The sequence below is a fragment of the Scophthalmus maximus genome, chromosome 12 (assembly GCF_022379125.1).
Source record: "Scophthalmus maximus strain ysfricsl-2021 chromosome 12, ASM2237912v1, whole genome shotgun sequence".
Lineage (NCBI taxonomy): Eukaryota > Metazoa > Chordata > Actinopteri > Pleuronectiformes > Scophthalmidae > Scophthalmus > Scophthalmus maximus.
In genome coordinates, this window is record NC_061526.1 from 12,913,719 (window position 1) to 12,929,642 (window position 15,924).

At 40.3% G+C, this 15,924-nt stretch overlaps 1 protein-coding gene across 1 annotated transcript in view; it reads right to left on the reverse strand.

Annotated features, from left to right (window-relative positions):
* The window catches only part of cog5 (component of oligomeric golgi complex 5), a 54,067-nt gene that overhangs the window by 7,831 nt on the left and 30,312 nt on the right, over positions 1 to 15,924 (reverse strand). The window contains exons 8-15 of the mRNA XM_035610929.2: positions 13,489 to 13,648; positions 12,646 to 12,758; positions 12,476 to 12,553; positions 8,162 to 8,243; positions 2,989 to 3,190; positions 1,769 to 1,930; positions 978 to 1,077; positions 333 to 443 (exon numbers count right to left, since the gene is read on the reverse strand). Coding sequence (XP_035466822.1) covers positions 333 to 443; positions 978 to 1,077; positions 1,769 to 1,930; positions 2,989 to 3,190; positions 8,162 to 8,243; positions 12,476 to 12,553; positions 12,646 to 12,758; positions 13,489 to 13,648 — 1,008 coding nt within the window. The remainder of the gene's footprint in view (positions 1 to 332; positions 444 to 977; positions 1,078 to 1,768; positions 1,931 to 2,988; positions 3,191 to 8,161; positions 8,244 to 12,475; positions 12,554 to 12,645; positions 12,759 to 13,488; positions 13,649 to 15,924) is intronic.

A 15,924-nucleotide genomic window follows, 5' to 3' on the forward strand; every position in this document is an offset into this window, starting at 1 on the left:
GGCCAATAAGACTAGAAGAGTGCTATATAAATACAGTACAGTCCATTTATATTTTAGAGTGTAAGCATCAACTATGAAAAAAGAAATGGACCGAGTATATAACCCTGTGGAACACCAGCATATTATAACCTAAGACAGGAATGCACTAAAGAAGACCCTAAACTACTAGAATGCTGCTTTCTTTCAGGAGCTGGCTTGGTAGGTAGATTTGAATAAGGTCTAGTTAGGTTCAAGCCAATCCAAGCTTACATGGGCAAGATAAATGAATACATTTTATATTTGCAGGTTTATTCGTTCACCGGAGAAACAGGCAGTATTTATGTCGCTCCTACCTTGGAAACAGCCTGCTGCAGACGGTAGAGGGAGTTAACCACAGCAACGTTCCTCCTCTGGCCCTCTGTTAATGGGCCAATCACCTGACTGGCCTCACCCTGAGTACACAACTTCAGAAGAAGGGAGATGTGATTAATTGACGGATAGATTGAAAAGAGACACACAGGGAGGATGTGTATGGTATATGCCCAGGATATATAGAAGAGGAACAACTGCAATAAATCTGTTTTCTATGATTACAATTCAGAATTTGTGAATTACGCCGAAATGCACACATATGATTCAGTATACAGCCCGATAAGTCAATTGGCAGATACAATTGTATCAGTATCAGAGTTTATGTTTGCAGATATGCGCCAATATGGAAAACTTTTATTTTACAGAATAAAAAACGCAGACATTGTGTCGTTACGTCGTTTGTCCAGCAGAGCGCACTCCAACTGCATTGTTTACAATACACACTTGTTTACACAATGAGTCATTGGTCGCACCTAAACTGTCTTGCAGATTCTTAATGGGTTCTTCGTGGCAAATATAATATATTAGCTGATATATCGCAATCAGAAATGTTTTATTCACTTATATTAATACCGGCATTGGCCCCCCTAAAAAATATAACAGTCGGGCTCTCATACTATACATACCAGCTGTTCAGACTTGACACAGAAGAGTTGGACGGTCTTGGCAGCATTCTTGGCCACTGCCAGGGAGAGATCTGGATCAACCAATGCTACATTCAGCTCACTGCAAAAAAAACCCACAGTCCATTGCATTACAATAATATTACCTGCCTAATTACCAAATGGAAGCTATACACTATGTTCAGAGATGGACTGTAGCTTGTCAACTGGTCACATCTGTAACCCTCTTTCTTTCGTGCCAAGCTGCCTGCATCAAACAATTTTTTTAACGTTTCCTCTACGATTGGCCAATCCTTAATGTGCAAGGAAGTGGGCAGGGTTGGATTACTCTCTCACAACTACTGCCGCTCTTTCTATGCACAGCTGAGTGTAATTCTAATTCTTTCAAGAAGAAACTTATCCAAAGTCTGCACTGTTATGACCATTTTCATAGAATCACGTCCCACCAGGATTTCTGCCATGACTTATGATGTGGTCGCTGATCAGCAATAAACAGTTTAACCTTAAATGTGTTCGGATGATAATAAAAAAATAGTTTGAACCACACAGACAGCTTAAGAGTGAACTTGGTTGGAAGTGGCATTGTAATTTGCCAAAAATGTGAAATAGAAGATGGAATTGCGACATGATGGCCAACAAGTTTTGGTGTTCAGAGAGTGCGGAAAGGATTTGTAATTGGTTTCTTCTATTTTCTCCATTGCTTACATGCAAGATTACAAAGAGTAACAGTAACAGTGCTGTCACTCAGTCAGTTTCTGTTTTGACAGACCCAAATTTGCATGGACTGTACGTACCTGCTGATAGTCTTGATGATGCTGTCCATCTCATCACTGGAGGGCGGGTTGCGACCGCCCATGGGGAACACAAGGTTGATGGGATCAAACAGGCGAGAGAGGGACTTGGAGAGGTAGGCTGCCTCGTATGGCTGCAGAGAGTCCTTCAGAGCCTTCTCAGGGCTGTTGGTGCGAGCACGCACGCACGCACGCACACACGCACACGCACATTCACACAAGGAAATTGACACAAAAGCATAAGAGAGGAAGAATGTATGAACATAATGTAACTGATGGCCTGCGAAGTATCAGCAACATGGATATAAGATGATAAACTCGCAAGACTTTACTGCCTTAAAAATATTTTAACACAAATGTATGATGGTATAATGATATTCACAGTTTTTAATTTACAGTATTAAGTAATAATACACATACTACCATCTGTTTGTATGGAAGACCAAAAAGGCAAGTAAGATACTTTTTTTTTTACCACAATCATTTTTATTTTAAACCCCCAAAATATATATTTATTTCTCATACCTGCCCTGAAGGGCAAGGAAGAATAGTTTTTTGTTTGGTGTTTGCGGCTTGGGGGTTAGACTGGGTCTTATGCTAATCAAAAGGTCGGTGGTTCAGTCCCTTTTTCCTCCAGTCCGCACGCCAAAGTGTCCTTGGGCAAGACACGTAGCTTAAAACAGCTAACCCTAAATTGCCCCTGAAGGCTGAGCCAACAGTGTGTGAATGTGATACAAAAAGCATGGTAAATAGCAGTGCTGTATGAATGTGTGTGTGTGTGTGAATAGGTGAATGTGACTTTGGGTGGTTGATAAGACTAGACTAAGCGTTATACAAATGCAATCCATTTAGACCATTTACTCTAAAGACAACCAACACATTATATTGTGTGTTCGCATGACAGGCCGACAGGGGCTAGCTGGTTAGCATGTTAACTTCAGTATGAGCAAAGACCTTGGTAGAAATAAAAGCTAACGTTGGTGTTTCTCACGACTGCTGGAGACCACTCTTGGCCAGTGAGGGAATGAAGTTTGATGCTGAACTTACAACATTTCCCCTGGACGGGTAAGGAAATAGAAATCTTTATTCTCACATCAGCAATGTAGCAATCCCACGAGACCCCAAATCAGCGTGGCAGCAGCAAGGCAGCCAACAACCATGAGCCAGTAAAACACAGGAAGTAGTCTACACGTTATATAAAAAACACCTGTGAGTGGGCTCACCTGTAGTCCTGTTTGCCATGTGTGAAGAGGTCCTGGGTGTCCGTCTCTGGCACCATGATGTCCAGTGATGTGTCCATTCCTCCGCTGCTTGTTAGAGATCCCAGGCTGGCGCTGTATTGCTGCAGGCGGCGCCACAGCTCATTGTACAATCGCAACAGTTTAGGATACTCTCCATCAAATGCCTGCTTCAGAAAGGACGAGGCTAGATAGGGAGAAATAGAAGACAGAGGCAAAAAAACAACATTTGACTACATGTGAATGTGACCAAAGTGTGGTTTGGAAACACCAGGACTCTGCCTTGAGTTGGCCATCCAGCCAAACAGTCCTCTGCGGGGATGGGACAACCCTCCTAAAGGTTAACTATCTCAGCAGCACTCCCATCAATCAGGCTGTAATGTTAGAGTGGCTAGATGAGTCGGAGTCCGAGTCTGAGTTTGTTTAACAGCATTGCAGAATTAGAAAAAACTTAGTTGGTCCCCACAGAAAGATTGCTTTGTTTGCAATCTCATCTTTTTACAATTAAATTTACAACAAACAAAAGTGTGCACAAAGTGAAGGGTTCTTAATATTTTCTGAAGACCCCATATGGAATGGATATGATGCAAATTTCATTCCAGCTTCTGCATTTAGTATATATATTAATTTTACTGCCTCTAACACACTTTTACTTCCCCATGTAGCATCAGTCAAATTCATCTTAATAGGTAGGGGTTTAACACAACGATAAAGAATAGTGATGCTGGAGGAGTTTGGCGTGAAAAAGAAAATACATGGACAGAGAATGCAACAACCTGTCAATATAGGAGGTAGAAAGAGAACACAAAACATGAACGCAAGCATAAAAACCTATAAAAATAGCACATTTCATTCATGTGCTGCACGCACAAAGAGAGGAGGAGGTTACATGCTTGATGTCAGAACCAAAAGCTTAATTTCCATGTGACGTCAAAGGGACCTGTTTTGAAGTTCGATCAATGTCCTCATTTCATGTCACTTGATTCACTGTCAGTTTGTTCTGAAGACTATAGGTTTGACAATAAGTTAAAAAGAAGTACATTTACCAGGCCTTTACCAGGATACAAACCCTAATATCAGACTGAACTTTGGTCAAGTTGCATTGTTGGTAATGTAGCACTAGGATGATAAAATAGAAGAATATGTAGACTAAAACTGATGCCATCTCTGGTTCTGCTGAATCAGTCGGTCCTTCCAGGATGTCAAAATTGCAGCAATTAATGCAAGTACAGCTAATCCCGACAAATTCTGTCCAAAATTGCAACATTTTTCGATCACTGCAACTTTTCCCCCACGCTTGATTCACGCAAGTTTCCGCAGCACCCTTTCTAATTTGAAGGTCAGACTTAAAACTTCCTCCTTTGATAAAGCTTATAGTTAGTGCCGGCTCAGGTGAGTCCTTGACCATGTCTTATGCTGTGTTCACACCAAACGCGGAGCAAATTATTTGCACAATGAGATTACATACAAAGTAAATGCAAAGACGCAAGTAGACACTTCATTCGCCTCACTCGCTCTAGTTCAAATTTTTTCAACTGTGTGACGGGATCTCGCGAAAGCCAGTTAGTGTTGAGATCCTTCCGAAGTCACTGACGTCCACCTCCAACAGAGAATGGGCGGACATTCGCAGGTTGTTTTTACTTGCACGAGTAAACACAAACGATCCATCGTAACGTTACGCTTACGTTAACTCAACAGTAAGGTTCCCGAAGTTTAAATCCCGTTCATATTCTGAATTAACATTTTGATTATTAGCCATAATGTCATAACCGTCCAAGGTAGACTTACCACGAGCTATGAGATTGTGAAACGATGGTATATGAACCTGCTATCAATCTTGTTTTAAGAAAATATGTTTTATTTGCGATGTTGAGAAATATTGAGAAATATTGAGAAATACTACACTACCCAGTGTAACATCAACGTCTCTGTTTGGTATAGCTCGCTGCTACCATGGAAATGTTTATCACAACTGCGAACTTCATGTCGTCTACTGATGCTGCATTCCATTCTACCTCGGAACTCTGAGGTCGGAGTTGTCGTTCCATTGTACCTCGGAATCATCAGCATTATTATTGTCATTAGTAATTCTATTTATTGGTGCTCATTTTATTGCTGCTGTTATCATTAACAACATCATTACATCTATAGGTATCACCATAATTATTGTCATTATAAGACGAGTCTGACAGTGATAAAATACAATGGCTACACAGCTGTTCGTAGTCTCTCTCCCTCTCTTTCCACCCTCCTCTCCTCTCTCCCCCATTTCTCTCCTCTCACCCGACCAGTCGAGGCAGGTGGCCGCCCACCCTGAGTCTGGTTTGGTTGAAGGTTTCTTCCTGTTAAAAGGGAGTTTTTTCTCTCCATTGTCGCCAAGTGCTGCTCATTGTGGGATCTGTTGGGTTTCTCTGTAATACTGTAAGTTCCTTACAATGTTTAGTGCCTTGAGATAAAGTATGTTGTAGTTTGGCTTTACCAATCATAACAAGCACCACACACATGTAGGAGGATCTATCTCTGTCTATCTATCTATCTATGTATCTATATATATATATATTTTAGGTCACAACAATAACCCAAAAGAACCCCCTGAGAAATAGTGGATTAATCTGTTTTGACCCCCTTTATAAACTGTCAACTGTCTGTGATTCCAACAATGTTGTAGGAATGCAAGACTTAATCAGTGGATAACATAATGGTTCCTGCTCAAGACAAAGTTTGAAAAAATAGCTCCAAAATATTAAGTGTAATTTTAAAAAAGTATCAGTTATTACCTTAAACAACTGGACACAGTAGTTTTAGCAAATGTAGCAAACAGGAGGAAATTGTGCATTTGTTGAGGACCATTTTCAGAGGCAGATTAATCCACATTTAATGCTTTTATCTTTTAATCAGCTACGACAAAGACTGAAGGGAGAAACTGAGGACAGTCAATGGTACAGATTATTACAGTATACACATATAATAATCTTTATGAGGGCTGGGCTCAATTATTCTAAAAATGATATTTCTTTCTTGCGTTCTCTCTCACACCCACCCACCCACCCACCCACCCACCCACACACACACACACACACACACACACACACACACACACACACACACACACACACACACACACACACACACACACACACACACACACACACACACACACACACACAGCATGACAGAAATGGCAGGTTTTGCAGGAGTGTGATCGGAAGCTACAAGCCGACAAATGTGCCTTTCCTGTTCTCACTTTGTTAGACCCTGCAATCAGACAACTCTCTACTGAGATGCCTCGGATGTGTGAGTGTGTGTGTGTGTATGTGTGTGCGTGTGTGACAGGATGAGAGAGAGAGAGAAAGAGCGCAAGTAAGAATATTATTGTTCGAATAATTAGGTCTCATTAAAGGCATCACAAAGATTCTTATACACCCACAGTTCATTTTGTTTATGTACTTATTTTTAAGGGGAATTACAATCAGTTAGAAATTGTTCGAGTCCTAAGAAGCACATAGCTCCAAAATCAATTTGCCTCTGTGCTGCAATCACGGACTTAATTTGTTTTTCATGTTGGTCCTTAGCAATAGCAGAAAGGAAAACACGCTGGACGCCTTTGACCAAACTGTTAATGATCAAATACACCAATTTTATGGTGGAAAATCCCAATATGTCTCAGACATTTTTGCACTGCATGCAATTAAATGAAAGAGCTGTATGCACCCTCTAAGCCGGAACCATAGCATCAGTGAGCCAACATTACATCCACACAGACAGTTGAGAGAAGAAAGACTCTCCAGTTTCTTAATTAGTAGTTCTCAACTGTGGATTCACATGGAAACAGTGATAGATTTATAATTACATTTCACACTACCTGTGAGTTCTGACAACAGAAAGATAATAAAAAAATGAAGAACTTTAACACAAATGTCGCTGAATTGAAACACAGTTTTCAGGTGCCCAAATGTGGCTGTATATCGGAAAGGCTGAGAGATCCTTGATGTGAAAAATCTATAGGAGGTGATGAGTTTATTGTTGATAACCTAACGTCAATTCAGGAAAAAAGAAAAGTGGAGCAGCTCTAATTAATTAGTGAATGAAATCTGTGTCAGAAACTGTGTCAGAGTTATTTGTCTCTGGTTGAAAGACTCACCAGGAGGAGTTAGACCTATGAACAGTGAATATTAATCTTTCTCCATGAGGTGTTTTAGTTGGTGTTTTTTGGTCGGTTCCCTCAAACAAACTGAAGCCAACAGTAAGCTCAGCACTCTTTTTTCTAACCCTAACCCAGAAATCTCTTTTTTCAGCTTAAGATATGAAAACGCAGACATGCCTGCAACAGCTTGGCTAGGCGCTGAGCCTACACCTTGATTTCATCTAACATGTAGTTAATCGCTGACGCAAAAGTTACACGTCTAAAGTGTGAGTGAAATGTGAGCTGTAGGTGTAGAAGGCTGAAACACAACCTTGCTCTGCACCGTGACTCTCATACATGTCCCTGCCACAGTTACAACAACCAGTAAAAAAAATGAACATCAGTCAATTTTAAAGGTCCTAGCACTGCCATAGAGCAATGATGCAGTAACATACCAAGACATATTGCTGTGCACTGTGCCTGCAAAGGCAGAGGAGAGGAATATTGCGAGCTTGTACACATGGACGAAAACATGCTGCATTGAAACTATATCTACCAATGTTTCATCAAAAGAGGAAAATGTCCTTGGCACTTAGACTTCAAGCATTCACACAATGCGTTTCAGCAAGCAACACAAAGTAAATGTAACTTTGATTTGTTTACAAGGAAATTGAGTTTAATCATTTGTTGGATTTTTTGGATCATTTGATGTTTGTTTTTTTTAAAGTTAGAATTATTGTTGTGTGTCGATGCAGGTTGTACCACAGCCAAAATGAGTTGAGTGCTCCATGAACAACAGGCTGCTCGTTACTCTAAGCCACAATCAATTTCCTGCTGTTAACTGAGTGCTTGTTGCAGCCTGATGATTATGGTTCACTAAATGAAGCCTCCCACTGGTGAAATATCCATCTACTGTCTATCTGACAGAAACCCTAAAGATGCACATCCTGTGAGTAATAATTATTTGTTTTGAATTGGCAGCATTGACAGTTAAACTTTCAGCATCCTGAGGGGAGAGAAAAAGTCCAATCTTACCTTCAGTCGCTCGGTGAAACTCCACCCTTAGTGCGTTGGTTACATCTGTCCAAAACGTATAGAGGATATCAGGCTGACCATCCTGCCATTTGGTAAACAGAAGAGGAACACAGTAGCATGAAGTGATGGTAAACACCTTTTCACTCTAATCTACGTATTTCTGATCTTACAGTGCTGTTCGTCTGATTTCCAATTCAAAATCACATCGTAAAAATCTAAATCTGATATCGTTGAGTTTGTGCAATTTGGTGCAGTTTAATTGAATTTGAGAGGACTGTTAGGCCTTGGGACATGTAACAAATTGATCATTTTGCAGCTCTTATTGTTTTCTGTTTACATGTGGGCATTCTTTACCAGTGATATGAGACAGTTTGACCGGTTGGCTATGTTGCTACTGCTTGTGATGTCAATATTATTGATATAAATAAGGAAATAACATTTAACACAGAAGAAAAAGAGAGAAATCAAGTTTTTGTTTTCAGTGTTTTAAGCAGTTGTGTTTTAAACGAGACAGAAATTTGGTTTAAGGAAGGAAGTTGCACTGCAAAGTAATAAAAAAAATGATGACTTCAGCAGTACAAAATTTCCTATCACACATATGCCGATGATACACAGTTATACATATCTTTTTCGACCAACAACCTTAGGCCAGTGACTGACCTCATCCAATGCATTACTGATATCAAAATCAGAATGGCTCAAAACGTCCTACAGCTAAATTAGGAAATTCTTTTAGTAGGTCCCAAAGCCATAAGGCTCCAGATGCAGTCATTATTAACCCCCTGATGCCCCCAGACGCAATGTATAGACCTAAAACCAGTGAGAGTCACAAATCATGTGATGTCTGTTGAGCAACAGACCAGAGCAGAGAGGAGATGATATGATGATGATTACATTTATGAACCTCACGCTTTTGTCAGAAGCGACTAACAATAAGTGCATTCAACCATGAAGATATAACCCAAAAGTGCATTTTTTTTGATACCACAATGTCTGTGAACCAGTGTTGTTGTTTTTGTAGGAGAAAAATTAAAATTTCAGATACTTTGTCAAATGCTTGTTCATCAGCAGCAGCCATCTTGGTTGTTTTCAATCAAGATGGTTGCTGAGTTCAGCACTCAGAGCATGAAGAAAGTGCTTTCACTATTTGACGAGACTCTCTAATCCTCAATTAGAGAGCAGCCAACAGAGAAGCCATTGCATCCTTACTTCCTTCACCTGATTCACCTTCACTTTCACATCTATCATCCTGTTCACACACATCCGTCTCAGGGGATCCAATCGCAAGTGGACAGCTCGAAGTTCAGGTGCGAATGCACCTAAGATGCATTGAGGACACATTCTCAGACCACATGGTCAGGGAAGCATGTGACCTCATTCTATTAGCAGTGTCAAGGTGAATGTGTCCTGAGCCACACTGAAGATGATAATGAACCAAACATATCAGTGTTTCACAGACATCTATTTATTTGTAGCCACAAAATTGACACTGACCGACACATTCAATTTCTATTGTTATCTTACCATTTCAAAGGAGCAAAAACGACAACAACAAAGGTCTTTGTGATCAGAAATGATGTTTGTGTTTATTAGCATATACAGCAGGGAAGTTAAATCTGAATACAAGTGATCACTGGAGGCACATTGAGACACATTCTGATGAACTCAGTGCTGTCCACTTGTGATGGGATCACCAGAGACAGAGGGACGGCTGTGGTTCAGGAGGTAACTCCACTAACCACTAACCAAAGGGTCGGTGGTTTGATCCCAGACTCCTGCAGTTGGGCAAGACTCTGAACCCCAGGTTGCCCCAGGCAAAGAGTGAGAAAGATGTCTGATAGAAGAAAAGCGATGTGTACGGCGGATTGTAGTAATGTCCGTGTGAATGCGTAAGTGTGAGATGACTGTAAAAAGTGGTCGATATAACTAGAAAAGCGCTATATTAATACAATCCCTTAACGAATTATGTTGATGCCAGGTCTGATCAGGGCCTGCAATTGAGTTTTACTTTCTTTATTGACCAACAGTTTATGAGGGAAATAGAACAGGTGAATATTTCTGGCTTGGTCCTGGCCCCTCACAAGGAAAATCATCAGTACAACACACTGTGATGTTTCAGACACCAGGGTTATGTCCAGTTTGTGCCAACAGTTCACAGTTTGTCTTTTTTCCTGTTTCAGCATGATGATGGATCCACACCAAAATATTCCTCTCAGTTTGCTGTAAAAGAAATTGACTGGCCTGAACAGAACCCTGACCCAAACCTAATCCAACACCTTCTGGATGAACTGGAACACAAGCTGTGAGCCAGACCTCATCATCCATTATCAGTACTGGACCTCACTAATGTGAAAGTCTGAAAGGGAGCGACTCCCTGCAGAGAGGTCTGGTGGGAAGTGTGAAACCAGCCATAATCCCCCCCTTCAACTATCATATGGCTGTCCATATACTGTATGCCATGCAGCGTAGGCTCAGTGCAAAAAGAAAACCGAGAACACTTCTGTCTCTTATTAGGAATTAAGATCTCAAGCAGCATTCAGACTTGGAGCCTGATCACCCTAACATCTATAAACCAGCTCAACAAAAGGAAAGGACCTACTGCCTGGCAGCAGTGATTGGAGTAATAATGACCTCATCTCTCAGAGGATGTTAATAACCTGGCAGCAGCATTGAGCAGTCACAGCATCGTGGGAGACATTTCTAGTAAGAGCTGAATGAAAGGATTTAGAATCATCAAAAACTTAAGTATGAATAATCTTCTTCAGGTTTGTTCATCATATGTCTCACTACCCATGCTTCCACTGCTCGTAAGAGCAGAAGAGTGTGTTTTTCACCCCTGTGCATGGTGAGTTAATAACTGTCACATGAAGAAACCATGATTGTGGGTAGGAAAAATCAAGGCAACTTGAACAAAAAGTGTAAGAGAGCGTACTAACCTGTGTAACTGTGCATAAAAAAGCCCGGGGGATGTGTAACAGTTTGTGCTTATTATGCATCACTACACTGATTATACAAAATATTATCATCCCCATGATGAGTTATAGGTTGTTTATCACAATCCACAAATCTGAATGATTCTCTTCCTTTGGAATATTAACACTCGTATATATTTTAACATTAACTGCTGGAACAGCTGACAGCAGGACTGTGTGTGCTCACTGGCACAAGAGTGACAGTACAGCTGCTGGGGAGCCTTGCATTTAGACATGTCATTAGGTCTGCAACTCACACCTCCATCACTGGGTAACTTGTGAGAGCTTTGTTTCCATAGTAACAGTCTCCTGCTCTGATTTATAAAACTAGGTTTCAGCGGAGGTAAGAGAGTGAGACCCTGATGATGGTCTTGATGTGTTAATGACTGCCATGATTACGACTGTCTGTCTTTCCATCTTATTTCCCCACAATTTACATTTAATAAAATTTTGATTTTAATATATTTTTTTACATATTTCACCACAAACTGCTCTATCTCATCTATTAACACGTTAAGTGCTGTGTATTATCCCACAATATCCACACATCCATACACACACTGAAAGACTAAACATATAAAGTGACCAATTTTCTTCTTATGTAAAAGATGGTCCACAGTCATTACTATGTGTCTGTTCATTATTTTTTTTGTGACAACACCTGGCGCCTACATTACACACAATGCAAAACAGCCTCAAACCATTTAAGGTCTGGTGAGCTCACTTCTTTCTGATTCCGCATGCCCACATTTCAAAACTATTGTCCTCATGGCCAACGTACGTTAGCATCAGACCTGACAGACCTGCCACACTATCGTTGGTGTTCCCTAAAAATGAACACATTTATTTCATCAAATGCCACCTTGGCTCTCAAACAATGCATTCTGAAGTGGGGGGCAACCCTCTATCTATATTTGTTAATCATCAATCAGCATTTGCAGAGGTATGCGCTGTACTGAGTGACATTTCTTAAAAAATAATTAAAAAATTTTAAACTAAGATAACAATGAGACGCTGAATTATCAGCTGTATAACACCAGCATTGGTGTCAATTGTTTATTTGAATTTTTTTTACAATTGTTTCACCACTGAATAACAACACGATAAATGAATAAATTACTAGACTGCTGTATAATTTGTATGAATGGATACAGGGTCAATATGCTTGAATATGTGAGGATATTTCATATTGATTGTGAGAAATTTGAAAACAAATTCATATTTTTTTCCGTTTTTTAATTGCTACAGGGTTAAACTGGAGACTTGTCACCGTTGTGCTGACTGCAGCTATAATTATTATTATCACTATGATACCAGAGCAGGAGCAGTGGTGTCCACCCACCTTGCTGATCTCATCAATGAAGCACACGTGAGTGACGGGGTCTCTCTTCTTCATCAGGACCTTCTGCAGATGCTGCACCTGTGAAGACCAAGCAAAGGAAATGTCCCTGTCGACTGCCTTTACTTTCTGTTGAAACAACACTAAAGATATGGTGTCTGCCAGCTTTGTACCTGTCTGCACGCAGCACATATCTGGTCCATCAGTTTCTCCAAGTTGGTCCACAGGGCAGCGCGGAAGGCTGCCGTGTTCCCTGGCGTCGGCAGCACTGCTCTGCCTGGAGCTCCTGGGGGGAGAAATTCATTCTTTCATACATTGTTTGTTTCTTGTGAAACCAGTACCATCATCCCTTATTTCCATTCTTTACCATGAGTTCACATTTCCAGCTGGTAAAGAAGAGCATTTCTGATCGTTTGTACACATCTGAAAATGCAGGAGTGCAGGAAGATTGACAACATTTCTGAAGTGCCTATTTTAAGAATATTTTATTCAATAATTATTCCACTATCATTTTACTTGTTAGTGCACATTAATTGTTGCTTTTGGTCTGTACACGGGATTACCAGACTTATATTCTTGTTTTCAAAAGACCGAGAAACATATATAGTATTATTTTGCTAAGTTTACATTGTATTGAGTGATATAATCCTACAAAATAGTCTTAAGATGCCAGCAGAGGAATCTTTAACCTAATGCGGGCTGGTTATCTGAAAATACTGTGTTCATTAATTAGAACGATGAAGTAGCTGCTCAATCAGAGCCCTGAAAATAACACAGGCCCTACAGCCAGAATTGGCTATTCTCTGTGGCCATGGTATAATAATCTATTTTGGATAAAGAAAACTAATGAACTAGGTCAAATCATAAAATACAAAATTAGGACAATCTATCCAGTGTGTGTGTGTGTGTGTGTGTGTGTGTGTGTGAATCACAGCCTCATTTAACTGGAGGAGGGCTGAGCAGTGTCTGTTCACCAACCAGCTTTAATACTTTGACCAAGTCATCCTGGGCCTCACCTCTGGGGTTAGCTGGCTGCGTCAGGCCCTTGATGTCCAGAGCACTTGTGATGTTGTCCTGTATGGTGGTGCGGTATCCCCCCACCACACTGCTGATCGTCTCTCTCAGACTTCCCAGGTTATAGAAGACCTGCAGAGCTGTGCCGACCTGGGTCGGATTCTGACCAACAAAAGGATAGAGGAAGACAAAGAGAATGGAAGTTGGCAGTTGTCTGTGGAGTTGTTGTTTTTTCTTAACAGGATTAAATGAACTTGATGCGTCTGGTTGTTTATCACACAAAACACTCATGAAAAGAGGTGACGGCAGCAGCTAGAAACACACCGCACATTTATTTAATGAAAGACAGTTGTGAATATGTGGCAGAGGAGAAGAGAGTTCACCGTCTAATCTTTTTACTTGTATCTATAGCAAAGCCCAGAAAGTCTCTCCAGTGTGAGCACTTTTCTCCTTTTTACTTTATATCGTCAACTGAATTTCTTTGGGTTTTGAGTTGTCGGTCAGACAAAACATGTGGATGTCACCTTGGACTCTAGGGTATTGTGACGGCATCTGACATATCTATTACAAAAAAAAACTATGCATAAATCAAGGACATGATTGACAGACTAATACATCTATTTTTGCAGCTCTATTATATCTCCACACAAAGGAACAGTGGCGCTGTGGGAACAAGGCAGTCTTCTTTCTTTCTTTCACAAGATGGATGCATCTCACTGCTGTGCTCCATCACTCAAAATGATACTGTTAGATCGCAGGTGAACAATAAACTAAAAGTACTGAAAGGTAGGTTAAGATTATGAATTCTAACAATACAGGATATGATACAATACGGCAAATAATTCCGGAAAATTCACTCCCTTATCCAGAAATTAGACAAACTCTGGATAAGTGCTGGAATTCTTTCATGGTGAAAAAGAGTTGTTCATTTCAATGGAGTTTGGAGAGCGAGTGTGAACGGGTCACATCATTATCTGAGAGGAGAGGAGAGGTTCTTATACGTGGGTCAGTTGAGCTCCCACTCAACAGATGGGCTACAGGGTCTCTGCTGACAAAGTGAGAGCGCTGCAGTGAAGCTCGCTCCCACTCAGCCCCGGCAGCACGTCCAACTGCTTACATAACATTCACAATAAACAACTTCCTGAGCTGATATAAGACGCTGTCGCTGTGTTCACGTGTGTGTGTGTGTGTGTCTCTAGAGCCCCATATGTCCACACACATAACTCAATGAGTGATAGAAGTTGTTAGCCAAGACTACTCCAGCAGTGGTCAGGATAAAAATACTTCTACTGAGGGTGGAGTACACTGAGGAGAGAGGGGCATGGATGTGTGTTGAGAAGTGTCAGAGTATCCCGCTGCCTCTCTCTCTCTCTCTCTCTCTCTCTCTCTCTCTCTCTCTCTCTCTCTCTCTCTCCCTCCCTCCTTCCCTCCCTCTCTCTCTCCCTCTCTCTCTCTCTCTGTCTCACTCACTCACTATCGTGAAATCTTTCATGATAGCTGGATTCTACCTGGCCTCTTGTGAAATCTGTCAAAGTCAAACCATATGAAAAAGTATCATGAAATTATCATGAAAAGGCCATTTCGCTTTAATTGGAAATAGGGCGGTCTTAATATCACATTTTATAGCTAAAAGAATTCACAAAAATCATATTATCACAATATCAATAAAAGTAAAAATAATAATATATTATAATAATAATGAATACTGAAAATACTCAAAAAGACAAATACAATTGATCAAAATGACAATGTAACTTTCAAACAACAGATTGCTGACTAAATGTATCATGTATCTCAAGCAAATTCATGACTGTGCAGGATGATTGTAATCCAGGTCGTTGCCAACAATGTTTTTAGTTTTTTGCTCTAATTTCCTTTATCTGTGTTGAACCTTGTGTATGTTGTTTAGTGTCTTTGAGCGTTTTTAAATGTGCTAAATAACTTATAATTTATTATTATTATTATTACTTGAGGCAATATTCTAATCATCAGAAATATTTTACCCATCCCATAAGATGTTACATTTGAAATAGTAAAAAACTAAGAAAATCAGTATGTGTTTGTCAGTGTTAATATTGTGGCGGTTGCCACAAATAAATCAATGCAAAACACTAAGTGTATATATTTGGTTATTATGAAACTGAAGCGCCAGCGGACGTCAGCTGAGTAGGCAGGCCTCGAGTGGGAACATGCTCTATGTGCTTTCTTTGTGCAAGCTGCAGTAAAAAACAATCATTAGTTGCAGCCCTAATAATCCTAAAACTGTTAAACTTTGTTTATTTGCACAAAACAGAGGCCAGACTTTTAACAGAAATGGGCTGATATTAGAGATAGATATACAGTATAATTATGAATATTTCATAACAGGCCTGTTTGGTGATCTGCTCCCACTTTCATTAGCTACTGATTTTACACGTTCACTTGTCACGAGTCTAACC